The sequence below is a fragment of the Oncorhynchus mykiss genome, chromosome 3 (assembly GCF_057628025.1).
Source record: "Oncorhynchus mykiss isolate SJ-2025 chromosome 3, ASM5762802v1, whole genome shotgun sequence".
In the NCBI taxonomy this organism is placed as follows: domain Eukaryota; kingdom Metazoa; phylum Chordata; class Actinopteri; order Salmoniformes; family Salmonidae; genus Oncorhynchus; species Oncorhynchus mykiss.
Genome location: NC_143024.1, coordinates 17,450,849 through 17,462,963, shown reverse-complemented (window position 1 = coordinate 17,462,963; position 12,115 = coordinate 17,450,849). Strand labels below are relative to the sequence as shown.

At 46.4% G+C, this 12,115-nt stretch overlaps 2 protein-coding genes and 1 pseudogene across 9 annotated transcripts in view; 2 read left to right on the top strand and 1 right to left on the bottom strand.

Annotated features, from left to right (window-relative positions):
- LOC110535643 (testis-expressed protein 10 homolog) overlaps positions 1-12,115 on the top strand; it is a 31,323-nt gene that overhangs the window by 249 nt on the left and 18,959 nt on the right. Inside the window, exon 1 of one of the 2 annotated variants that reach the window (XM_036966940.2) lies at positions 11,489-11,858. The exons of the other annotated variant lie outside the window; for it this stretch is intronic. The gene's annotated coding sequence lies outside the window, so the exon portion shown is untranslated. Of the gene's footprint in view, positions 1-11,488; positions 11,859-12,115 lie in introns of those variants that run through there. 2 annotated transcript variants of the gene reach the window in all.
- On the top strand, positions 244-3,553 carry LOC149984422 (RNA-binding protein 12B-like; annotated as a pseudogene).
- On the bottom strand, positions 4,206-11,500 carry LOC110535707 (uncharacterized). 7 transcript variants are annotated; one of them, XM_090222993.1, is made up of 12 exons: positions 11,374-11,500; positions 11,046-11,133; positions 9,924-9,954; positions 8,383-8,466; positions 8,044-8,186; positions 7,814-7,939; positions 7,646-7,691; positions 7,467-7,544; positions 6,844-7,217; positions 6,651-6,755; positions 6,199-6,313; positions 4,206-6,084 (listed from the first exon to the last, which is right to left on the bottom strand). In XM_090222993.1, the coding sequence occupies exons 2-12, from the start codon at positions 11,130-11,132 to the stop codon at positions 6,068-6,070; spliced, it is 1,206 nt and encodes a 401-aa protein (XP_090079119.1). In that variant the 5' UTR covers position 11,133; positions 11,374-11,500; the 3' UTR covers positions 4,206-6,067. The 7 variants fall into 7 exon arrangements, with proteins under 7 accessions (XP_090079119.1, XP_090079147.1, XP_090079126.1 ...); XM_090223021.1 differs by having other exon boundaries at positions 6,199-6,310; XM_090223000.1 differs by having other exon boundaries at positions 11,046-11,136; positions 11,376-11,472.

Sequence of the window (12,115 nt, the reverse complement as noted above, 5' to 3'; positions counted from 1 at the left end):
TGTTCATAATAATGTACCGCGTGTCAGCGTTCATCAGTTGTGTTGTTGGTTACTTAACGTGTTTAATTTCTCTGGAAAATCTGGAATTTGGATGTTCTTAATATAAGTAAAAAATGTGCCCATTTAAATGTTTATCCTTTTGTTGCTGTTCTTAATGTATTAAATAACTCGATTTCTGCTTCATGTTAAAGACACCTTTTGTATCCGTTTCCAGACCTGTTTGCCAGATAAAAGGAGTTAAATATGACCACGTACTTCGGTTGCAGGGTCTGAATATTGAGGCCAACTTATACATCACAGAAGGTGGTGTGTATATACACTGCTCAAAAAAATAAAGGGAACACTTAAACAGCACAATGTAAATCCAAGTCAATCACACTTCTGTGAAATCAAACTGTCCACTTAGGAAGCAACACTGATTGACAAATTTCACATGCTGTTGTGCAAATGGAATAGACAACAGGTGGAAATTATAGACAATTGGCAAGACACCCCCAATAAAGGAGTGGTTCTGCAGGTGGTGACCACAGACCACTTCTCAGTTCCTATGCTTCCTGGCTGATGTTTTGGTCACTTTTGAATGCTGGCGGTGCTTTCACTCTAGTGGTAGCATGAGACGGAGTCTACAACCCACACAAGTGGCTCAGGTAGTGCAGCTCACCCAGGATGGCACATCAATGTGAGCTGTGGCAAGAAGGTTTGCTGTGTTTGTCCGCGTAGTGTCCAGAGCATGGAGGCGCTACCAGGAGACAGGCCAGTACATCAGGAGACGTGGAGGCCAACAACCCAGGGGCAGGACCGCTACCTCCGCCTTTGAGCAGGAGGAGCACTGCCAGAGCCCTGCAAAATGACCTCCAGCAGGTGCAAGTGTCTGCTCAAACGGTCAGAAACAGACTCCATGAGGGTGGTATTGTGGGGGGTTGTGCTTACAGCGCAACACCGTGCAGGACGTTTGGCATTTGCCAGAGAACACCAAGAATGGCAAATTCGCCACTGGCGCCCTGTGCTCTTCACAGATGAAAGCTGGTTCACACTGAGCCCATGTGACAGACGTGAGAGTCTGGAGACGCCGCGGAGAACGTTCTGCTGCCTGCAACATCCTCCAGCATGACCGGTTTGGCGGTGGGTCAGTCATGGTGTGGGGTGGCATTTCTTTGGGGGGCCACACAGCCCTCCATGTGCTTGCCAGAGGTAGCCTGACTGCCATTAGGTCCCGGGATGAGATCCTTAGACCCCTTGTGAGACCATATGCTGGTGCGGTTGGCCCTGGGTTCCTCCTAATGCAAGTCAATGCTAGACCTCATGTGGCTGGAGTGTGTCAGCAGTTCCTGCAAGAGGAAGGCATTGATGCTATGGACTGGCCCGCTCGTTCCCCTGACCTGAATCCAATTGAGCACATCTGGGACATCATGTCTCGCTCCATCCACCAACGCCACGTTGCACCACAGACTGTCCAGGAGTTGGCGGATGCTTTAGTCCAGGTCTGGGAGGAGATCCCTCAGGAGACCATCCGGCACCTCATCAGGAGCCTGCCCAGGTGTTGTAGGGAGGTCATACAGGCACATGGAGGCCACACACACTACTGAGCCTCATTTTGACTTGTTAAGGACATTACATTAAAGTTGGATCAGCCTGTAGTGTGGTTTTCCACTTTAATTTTGAGTGTGACTCCAAATCCAGACCTCCATGGGTTGATAAATTTGATTTCCATTGATAATTTGTGTGATTCTATTGTCAGCACATTCAACTATGTAATAATAATATTTCATTCATTCAGATCTAGGATGTGTTATTTTAGTTTTCCCTTTATTTTTTTGAGCAGTGTATTATAGGAGGATACCTTGGTGAAGCGTTCATTGTGTTCACTACAGAGAGAGAGGGCTAGCACTCAATGAGGCGCTCTGGAACTCTTCTTAGAAAGTCTCCAGTGACCCTACATATTAGTAGCATCGCAGAACTGCAATGAAAAATGAAAGAGTCCAAACTAGAGAGAGAGAAGCTCCTTCCACCGGCAGCGCCCTTGCCCGACCCTGCCACAGCCCTACTGTTCGGCCCTGTTGCTGTTATCCAAGGACTGCAGTCTAATCAGCCAGGAGAGCACAACAAAGCGACAGCAGCACCTGGTCCTGTGCTCAGGGCCAATAGCCCAGCTGTCGCTAGTGCAACTGTTGGTCCTGTGCTCAGGGCTAAAAACACAGCTGTGCCTGGGGGTGAGTTAAGGAGACCAGAAGAGGCTTACAGGCCAAGACCAGGCTACGTCAGGCTCTTTGGCCTGCCAAAAACTGTCACCAGCCAGGAGATCTGCCACTTCTTCAAAGGCCTGTTGGTCCAGGATGTGATAGCTAACGTGAAGCTGGGCGTGAGACAAGGCTGCCTTGTAAAGTTTGGGCATGCCCAGGACGCATGTGATGCTCTAAGCTTCAACCACCAGCAACTGGGCCACATCAGCGTGAAGGTCCATGGGGCCTCTGAGGAGATGTGGAGCTATGCCATCCAGCAGTGTCAGAACCCTTCATATGACCCCTTGGAAAACCCCTTGTATAGGCCCACAACTCAGAGATAGAACCTTGTACAACCCCCAAGAAATACCCTCGTATACAATCCAGAGAGATGGACCCTCATTAGAATCCAAGGAAATGCAGTACCAGGAAAGGGCAAGGCCCTCATACAGAACCCAAAGACAAAGCTTGTATGAACCTGCCAGAAATACACAGGACCTGGGCCAAGAGGCGCTCTGAGGACAGGTCACGGTCAGCGAAGAGTCCCCGAGCATGGAGTACTGTATTATGGCCAAAAATCTATCCAAAACAATAACGAAGAATGAGAAAATAATTGTTTGGCTGTCCGAACATCGCCAACAGCAAAATATTACACTTACTGTATAAGGATAGCGAGAGGACAGATACAGCGTTTGTAATATTCGACCAAACGGAAGACTACGTTTATGCTTTGAACCTCAACGGCTGCCATGTTGGTTCCCAGGCCATAGACGTCTCATCTGTCACCAAGGAGAAGATGCAAGCCATGTTGTCAACTGGGAGACACCATGGCAACCCCAAGACAACACCAGCAGTGTCAGAGCAAAGCGAGGAGAAACATCAGATTGAGAGACCCAGGGTGAGACCGTTTCCCACAGCACAGACGTGTTTACGTTTACGTACGAAACCGCCAGTCATACGTGATGAAAGTAGGAATATTTTTTTTTTCCCCCTGCGACCTTCCTCTAACTGAACAGTTTATCTACATTCTGCGTGATAAAGATGGCAATGGCATCGGTGAGGCTGTGGCTCAGTTTAAAACTGAGGATTTTGCCACACAGGCCCAGAAACGACATGGCAAGACATATCTGGGGACCAGAGTGCTGCTCACCTGTATCAGCTTCCAGCAGATGGAGGACATTTTGACAAGGAATGCGTAAGGAAAGACGACCTACTCCTCATATTTACATTTGTCATTTAGCAGACACTCTTATAGAGCGACTTACAGTAGTGAGTGCATACTTTTTTCTACTGGTCCCCCGTGGGAATTAAAACCCAAACTTTAGCGTTGCAAGCGCCATGCTATACCAACTGAGAATTACTGGACAACTGTTGACCAGAGCCACATGGGGATCTGGTTGGAAGTAGTGGACTCTATGGGGGATAGGGTGTCATCTGAGATTGTCCCTAAAACTGGCACTTTAGGACTGAGCTCATCACTGGAATGAGCATCCTTGAGTCATAGTGGCTTCGAGAAGTGTTAACCCCATACCCTCCAGTCAGTCAACAGTTACATTTGGTTAAGTCTAAACTGGATATGAGTCAATATCCATTGTTATTGAATGATTCCAACTTTAATTTCAAGACCTCCCATGGTATAGAGACCCTTTTAATATTTCTATAATACCAATGGTGGCAAATCATTCTACACCTACATGTTGATTTAGATGCATTTCAAACTGCAACATTGTGACAATGTTTGAAAACCAGCAACAGCATATCAGGCAATAGGACAGCATTTAATTTCTCTTCCTACATTCCTTATTTCTTTTATTGGAATTTTCATTCCAAAAATTACTTTATGAAACCAATATTTGTTTATTTTTGGCACTAATTAAATGTTACCCGATTCTGTTACCAAAGTGACCTGATTTTGATTAACTCTTAAACTGTTTAATTATGCTAGTATGTCAATTCACTCCGTTTACGGTAGATTTAAAGGTCACCTTGAGAGCCAGCAACATTTCTCACATCGCTGGAGAAAGTTTATTTTCAGTTCCCTATTTTGTTGGATCAGATAAAATACAACTCATGGAATCCCCTGGGTGATGCAGTTCCAGTTTTACAGCGAAGGAACAACATCCTCCATACTGTGCATTTGGAAAGTACTCTAAAATGGATTAAATACATTTTGCCCCTCAATCTACACACAACCGATATGGCCAAAGCGAAAACAGGTTTTTTAGAAATGTTTGCAAATTACAAATAAGAAAACATACCAAAATTGAGCTCTGGTGCATCCCGTTTCTATTGATCATCCTTGATGTTTCTGCAACTTGTTTGGAGTCCACCTGTGGTAAATTAAATTGATTGGACATGAAAGGCATACCAGTCTATATAATGTCCCACAGTTGACAGTACATGTCAGAGCAAGAAGTTTGGAACCACCAAGACTTCCTCGAGCTGGTAGCAGTTAGGTTACTGTAGGTCAGGGAGGTGACCAAGAACCCTAAGGTCACTGACAGAGCATCTCGGCAGCACTCCACCAATCAGGCCTTTATGGTAGAGGCCAGACGGAAGCCACTCCTCAGTAAAGGCACAAGAAGGCCCACTTGGAGTTTGCTAAAATGCACCTGGTCTGATAAAACCAAGGTTTAACTCTTTGGCCTGAATGCCAAGCGTCACATCTGGTGAAAACCTGGCACCATCCCTACGGTGAAGTATGGTGGCAGCATCATGCTGTGGGGATGTTTTTCAATGGCAGGGAGACTCGTCAGGACCATGGGAAAGACGAACAGAGCAAAGTAGAGATCCTTGATGAAAACCTGCTCCAGAGTGCTCAGGACCTCAGACTGGGGCAAAGGTTCAATTTCAACAGGACAACAACCCTAAGCACACAGCCAAGACAACCCAGGAGTGGCTTCAGAACAAGTCTCAATGTCCTGGAGTGTACCAGCCAGAGCCCGTACTTGAATCCAAGCAAACTGGAGAGACCTGAAAATAGCTATGCAGTGATGCTCCCCGTCCAATCTGACATACCAAAGACAACTCAAGGCTGTAATTGCTGGCAATGGTGCGTCAACAAACTGAGTAAAGGGTCTGAATACTTATGCAAATATATTTCAGTTTAATTAATTTACAAACATTTCCAAAAACCTGTTTTTACTTACTGAGTAGTGTGTGTAGATTAATACATTTTAGAATAAAGCTGTAACGTAAGAAAAATGTGGAAAAAGTCAGTCTGAATACTTTCCAAATGCACCACACATTCTGGGATTCCGTTCTGGCCCAGCCACTCAGAATATTTTTCCCCCCCCACAAAAGGGCTTTAATACAGACAGAAATACTCAGTTTCATCAGCTGTCAGGGTGGCTGGTCTCAGACGATCCCACAAGTGAAGCCAGGTGTGGAGAAAAACAGCGATGACAAGCCCAACTCAAAACAGCAGTCAGTACATCAGTAACCCATTTACCGCCAAACATCTCTTTCCCTAAACATTACACTTGTTTTCTATCAAACACTTAATTTCTAAACAGACAAGATTTATCCAAGAAACCACAGTAAAATAAATGCCAAAATCACATGAATACAGACAATGGTTAAAACTAAAAGTCAAACTTTAGTCCAACCTATGCATGTCAAAAGAAGTTAGGTAAAAACAAAGTCTGCACTAATAAGTACACAATTGTATCAGTTTCTGCTTTGAAGGAAAATTATATAAAATAAAAATGTTCAGTGGCTAGACAGACAGCTGCAGACCCCATGGACTCAGGGTATATCTTGGGGGTGAGGCGGAGGATGGGTTACCCCAGGAAGGTGGATGTGTCAAGTGGGGATGGATCAGTTAGTTGTAGTACCTGGATAGACCATCAGTATCTGGAAGGGCCTGCAGAGGAGATAAAATAGATGACTGATGTACTGTAGGTTATATCTGAACCAAACTACAGCCATTAAAAGGCTGGACGTGTGTATTTAATTTGTCAACTGGGGCCGTGCGTACCAGAGAGGTTCCCAGAGAAGCCACCTGAGAAGCGGTCACTACCGCTAGACATTCTGGGAGAGTCGGAGTAGCTCATGGAGCCCAGCGACAAACCGCTCTTCATACTAGGACCCTGCTGGAGTCAAACGCACATACACTGAATCGAGGAGAACATCAAAGGGGACAAACTGCTGAGGAATTCTTTGGTTTCCTGAATCACGCCATCTACCTTACGACTGTATGAGAGTACACAAGGAACAGGTTTAGCCACAGTAAGGACGTGTGCTGTCAGAACACAGAAGGTTCTAGAGCACTGCCTTGTACTGACTGAACACAGACAGGAAGTGGGTTAAAGGACTGAATCAAGTGACATTTATCCTCACGTCACCAGTTCCTGTTGCAGGAAGCACCTGAGAGCTGCTTGTTACACTGGTATTGCAGGTGACAGAGCACAGTGTGTGTGTGCTGCATACCGAGGAAACACTCCTAAGTCTGTAGTCCATTAGGACATCTGTCAGCTTCTGTGTCACCTTCAGCACGATCTGAGCATCACCCTCGTTCTCGATCTGGAAATTGTCCTACACACAGGAAACAGACCCTCAACACACACAGGATGTTTAAATAACACGAGAAAGCATAGTTTCACACACACACAGTTCCACTCACCAGGTATTTGAGTAGCGTGGTCGGAAGGCTGCTGGTTTCAGGTACAGCTCCCATCAACCCTTGGCCGGATCCACTTCCCATCTGTCCCCCTCTGAACTCATCAGGGTAGCGGCTTCCCGGACTCTCCCCCAACAACCCCTCCTGGCCAAAGCTTCCATCCCTTCCCCCTCCCAGTCCAAAGCCATCGGCTGAACCCCCTAGCCTCTGCCCCCCCGTATTGTCAGGGTAGCCTCGGAAGCTCATGTCCCTTTTCTGGAAAGCCGTGGAGCGAGGCAGGGGGTCAGAGTAGCCCCCCATATCACCCATGGGGTAGTTGAGGCTGCCGCCTTGGAGAGGGAACTCCCCTGGGAACAGAGGCTCTGCAAACCTGCCACCTAGAGGGAGACAAAAGACTGCATTTGGACTACTACACAACACTGCATCCAACATAGACCAGTCAAGCACACAATAAAGGTCTTATCACCTCAGCAATCTCTGTTAACCCGGAAGTAAAATCTCAAGTAATTTGGACAGCTGCGTGATTATTTATACCTGTTTGAAATTGCAAACAGACTCAACAGAATCTGCCCACGGGAGTTTATCACCTCAGAGGCAACCTTACACTTCCCCCCACACACACTCACCTGGTTTTGGTCCTCTAGCTCCCATTCCTCCTGGCCCTCCCATCCCTCCTGGTGGCCCCATGTTGGGGATTGCTGAACCTGTGATGACAGGGAAATATGTCAGAACTAAAGTACATTTAAAAACAGACTGAGCACAATGAGATTCAGACAAACTTGAGAATAAACATAGAAAAACGTACGTAGTCCTGCAAATGCTTGGACCTCACTGGGCTCCTTCAGAATCACCTGAAAACACCATACAGAATCAATTCAATAACCAACATCACCAGAGAGGTCCCCCCCCCCCATCTCAATAGTCTGCCGTGTTTTATTTGCCTCATCCGTAACTTTCTGCTCCCCATTCTCACCTTTAGCTGTCCCCTGCCCTCTGCCTTCTCCAGCTCTGCTGCTGCTTCTTTCACCTTCTTCCTCACTTCATGGTCCTTTGTGGCAGCATCTTCCTTAAAGGGCATCTTGGCAGAATGATTTTGCTTCTGGGGAACAGATGAGACCATACAGTTACACAGCATCATAACACAGACCTGTAGATCCAACAGCCTTTTACAGTGAAAGTTAAGTGACACACACACAGCCTCACCATGTATCTGAAGGAGTGCTTCCAGCCCTTGATGTGAGCCAGCATGTCAGTCTGCAGACGGCTTACCTTCTTGCAGAGTTTACACTGGTAATGGGGTGGGACTGACTTACTAGGGCTCCGGTACTCCCACACATACTGAAGACCTGCAGAACATGAGTGACAGCTCTATCAAACAACCATGGGCAATGAAACATCGCAACAACCAATCAGACTCGAAAAACAAATCATAGAGCCCCATGAAGCCTATATTAGTGAAAGAGTGCAATGGAGTGACTTGACTTAAATCTCTTGGACGCTTGGCATAGGGCTACTACCATGGTGCAATGAGTAGGTACTCACCAATGACAGTCTCACCAGTGATGGCCTTCAACTGTTTGGTCAAGGAGGGGATGGTCTGTACATTTCCCGCCTTGGTGGTAAACACTGGGAAACGCACAGAAGTCAACATAGCACAAACATGGCAGAGACTGCATAATGAGATCGCCATCCTACCCACGGACAGGTGAGACCAAAGGGTCCACATGTCCAGTCAATTGACCAGCAGACAGCCAATAGCCGAAGAGCCTCATACTTCACGAAGTGAAACACTTCAAAAAAAGGTCACTGTGCATTCCTTAGACAAACCCCCAGTCAAAAGACTTTTAGTGGAGTTTAGAGGTCCTTCATTTACTGAACAACAGTTAGAAACACAACCCCTGCTCTTCTGAGCCTCTCAGGTCCTGTTTCCAGCTGTGCATCATCGACAACATCTGGTAAGAATCCTTACCATTTGTGTGCTAGTTAGGTTCTGCTAAAAACACAGATTGGTTGGGAGTACTAGAATCTCCTGCTCTGGCTGGTAATCAAAGTTGCTGGTAAACAAAATAACTTAATTTGTTTCGCTGTGTGCAATTCGAGCCCCACCTTCACAAGATCATGATTCATTAGAAGGTTGCCTGGAAGGCACACCAGGGTCTGTTTCGTGCCAGGGTTATAGTACTGACTGCTACACAGAAGAGAAGCTAATCTGAGGTTTGGAGGCCTGCTGAAAACCGTGGGGGCTGCAGTTCTTCTGCCCACCTAGACACAGGTCAGAGCTGGGATATAGGATTCTCTCACTCCCATCAGGCAGTCCTCCATACCTGTGTCCAATCAAAGCAGTGAAACTCTTGCATGGGCACAGCAGGTCCCAGCCCCATTGGCAGACAGTGAGTTGAAACACTTCCTACTCTTTGAGGGCCACAAAGGCCCTGAAAGAAAATCCTGCTGTCAGCATCCATTGCCCATCTGAACTACCATAGGCCTATGAGGCCACATTTTTGTGCCGGGGGCTGATAGCCCTAAATTACATTGGGATCTCACCCACCACCAATGTGTAGCACCCAACTGGGTGATGCACGGCAGTCATTTGGGCCCACAACATCTGACCCAGACAGGATCCTTACTGATTTGACAATATGGGGCAACAGCTCTACAGGACTGCAGAGAGCACCTGCACACCTATGAGTTCCCTAGAGTTAGACATTCTTCTGAGAGGACAGGTTTCACGTTGTGGTTTCTAAAGTTGTTCAGACTGAATATCATGGAACAAAGTGTTTTATGAAATAAAACTACTTTTAATGCATCTAAAAAGATTTATGCACATTGTATCAAAGACAGACCCCCCAAAAACTCATTGAAATGAACACTAGGGAAAAGCCTTTGAGCCACACAGCCTAAACCTGTGGGCAGTGACTAAGTTCACTGGCATTTACAGCAACCTCTAAGAGGCAGTGAATCTCAGACGCAGCTTGGACTTGCCCCCTGCCCAATCAGCCACCAGCAAAAAGGCAGGAGGATGTGAAGTCACAGCTCCCAACCTCCTATCAGCGGCAGTGATGCTGTGTGGAGGCAGAACTTACCTATGTCAGCAGAGAAGTTAGGCTGCTTTCTCTGTCAGTTGGGATAACCAGGCCGAAGGAAAGAGAGACAGACAGGCATTAGTGAGACTGGAGGCGGCAGCACAGGGGCAAACCCCACTGCACTGTTCCCCAAACAGTGGGTCAGGAGTCCCTGCAATCCCCCCACAGGGGTTGCAGCTTAAGAATGGGTTCTGGATAGAAACATTGGTTTGGTTTAAGCAAACGCTTCAGGTCGACCACAGAACAGACATATTGGTTTGGTTTAAGCAAAAGCTTCAGGTGGACCACAGCAGAAAAACCCTACTGCACTCCTGTCTCTATGGAGAGAGAGAGAAATGTCCTTTCAGCCTCTCCTTCATGACCCGGTCAGTGACATGAGGGAACTGAGCTGTTACTGACTCTGCACTGTACACATGCACTTTACCTTGAAATGAATGTACAAGTACTCTAGTCAGGTGTTCCAATCAGAATATATCTGTCACAAAGGCATCATAGAACCAAGCTGCCAGTGAGCCCTAGTGCTAATAGCTCAGCAGGAAAATAAGTGTTATGGGGGCTGACTGCCCACTTACTAGAAAGACAGCGATAGAGGGCATGAGATTGCCCAGAGAAAACACCCAGCCCTGTTACCCTCGTTAGTTGCAGCCCTTCTATACTTGGTAACAGGGTTGTTTGGAATTCCTGCTGCCCACAATACTCTTCAGCATCCCGTAGTCAATGGGTAACTCAAGACCTGATTGAGGGGCAGTGCAGCAGGCTGCAGCTCCACAGAAACACTTAGTCTCAGGAGACCAGAGAGCACTGATCAGTCCCTGCTGCTCCAGCAGTGTCCAGTGTCTTTGTCCAGCCAAGGGCGGCTGGTAAGGGTCCATACCACTTCCTCTGCACAGAGCACTGCTACAACTTTAGGAATGAAACCGGTTAGAAGACCATACAACGACTACGTACACAGTCCTCTCAAACCACTGTTTTGGAATCCTCATCACAATAGACACTATTCGGGATGGATTCATTAACCTCATCTGGGTTGTGAATGACCAGTAATACAACTATAATCCTAACCGGGGGCAAACGGCATAACTGGGGGCAATTGGCATGATTACCGTGGGAGACTGAACTTACCCTGTTGTTAGCCCCTCCATTAGCGTTCCTGAACCGCTTCTGTGGTGGGGCGCCATAAAATGGCCTTGGATTGTAGCCTTGCTGCATTCTGAGGGTCATCACAAACAAATAAAGACAACGTTTAATATCTAGCTATATGGGCCACATCTTTTTTAGGGCGACTAAGAAACAAAGCAGCTGGCCTTGTGGGCAAAACCACTTGACCACGCACCGTGCAAAAGATGGTGATTGGCTAGCTGTAGCCACAATATAGTAACACCCGGACAACGTCCTCCAGGGTTACTATAGAATAAATATGGTGTGGTATGAGTGACATGAAATACTCTACCTGAAAAAAAAATAGATTCGCTAAAGCAAACCAAAGCGGGGTGAATTTTGCGTGTCAAGAAGAACAACTAGCAACTTGACGCACGCGCAATTGTGTATCTCTTTATAGAAAGACCAGTGACGTACCTGATTTTGTGAGCCTATGCGTTTGCCTGTGTACTTGACCTCGGAAATTTGAGTTCAAATTAATAAAAAAACATTAAAAGATAAGAACGAGATACATTTTTTTTCATTTGAAATGTATCCTTTACACAAGTTGCAATAAAACACTGCTATATGTAGACGTGAAATTGAGAACAGGAAAAAACAAACAAATGTTGCAGGCAAATGTGAAGACAGCTTAGCTAGTTGTCGTATCAAAGAGAAAGGCCCATGTTTGTAAAGAAACAGCACGAGCTTTGTTTTGCTGATTGACTGTCTTCAAAAGCTACATTCGGCGCGGGAAGGCTACTGCATGCACAATTATTTCTGACAGTGTCAACACACGTGGGTATTATTATTACGCAATAACGCAATCAATTATTCTGGGTTTACTGCTCATAGATTCTGTGTTCGAGCCGATAGCTTGCTGGCTTGCAAACTCACTGCTGCCCACTGATTATGGTCTCCTCCTGGTCCAACACTAGCACACACTTCGTTATTGTGTCAAATGGAACCATATTCCCCATATAGTGAACCACTTCATCGATATCAACCCTGTTTGGCTCTGGTCAGAACAGAAGTAGTGCACTGTATTAGAGAAT

Coding starts and splice junctions, on each gene's coding strand:
- LOC110535707 (XM_090222993.1), bottom strand. CDS start 11,132: ATGCAGCAAGGCTACAATCCAAGGCCATTTTATGGCGCCCCACCACAG. Junction 8,467..9,923: donor TAACTTCTCTGCTGACATAG/GTAAGTTCTGCC, acceptor TGCGTTTCCCAG/TGTTTACCACCAAGGCGGGA. Junction 7,940..8,043: donor AGCACTCCTTCAGATACATG/GTGAGGCTGTGT, acceptor TCTGTTCCCCAG/AAGCAAAATCATTCTGCCAA.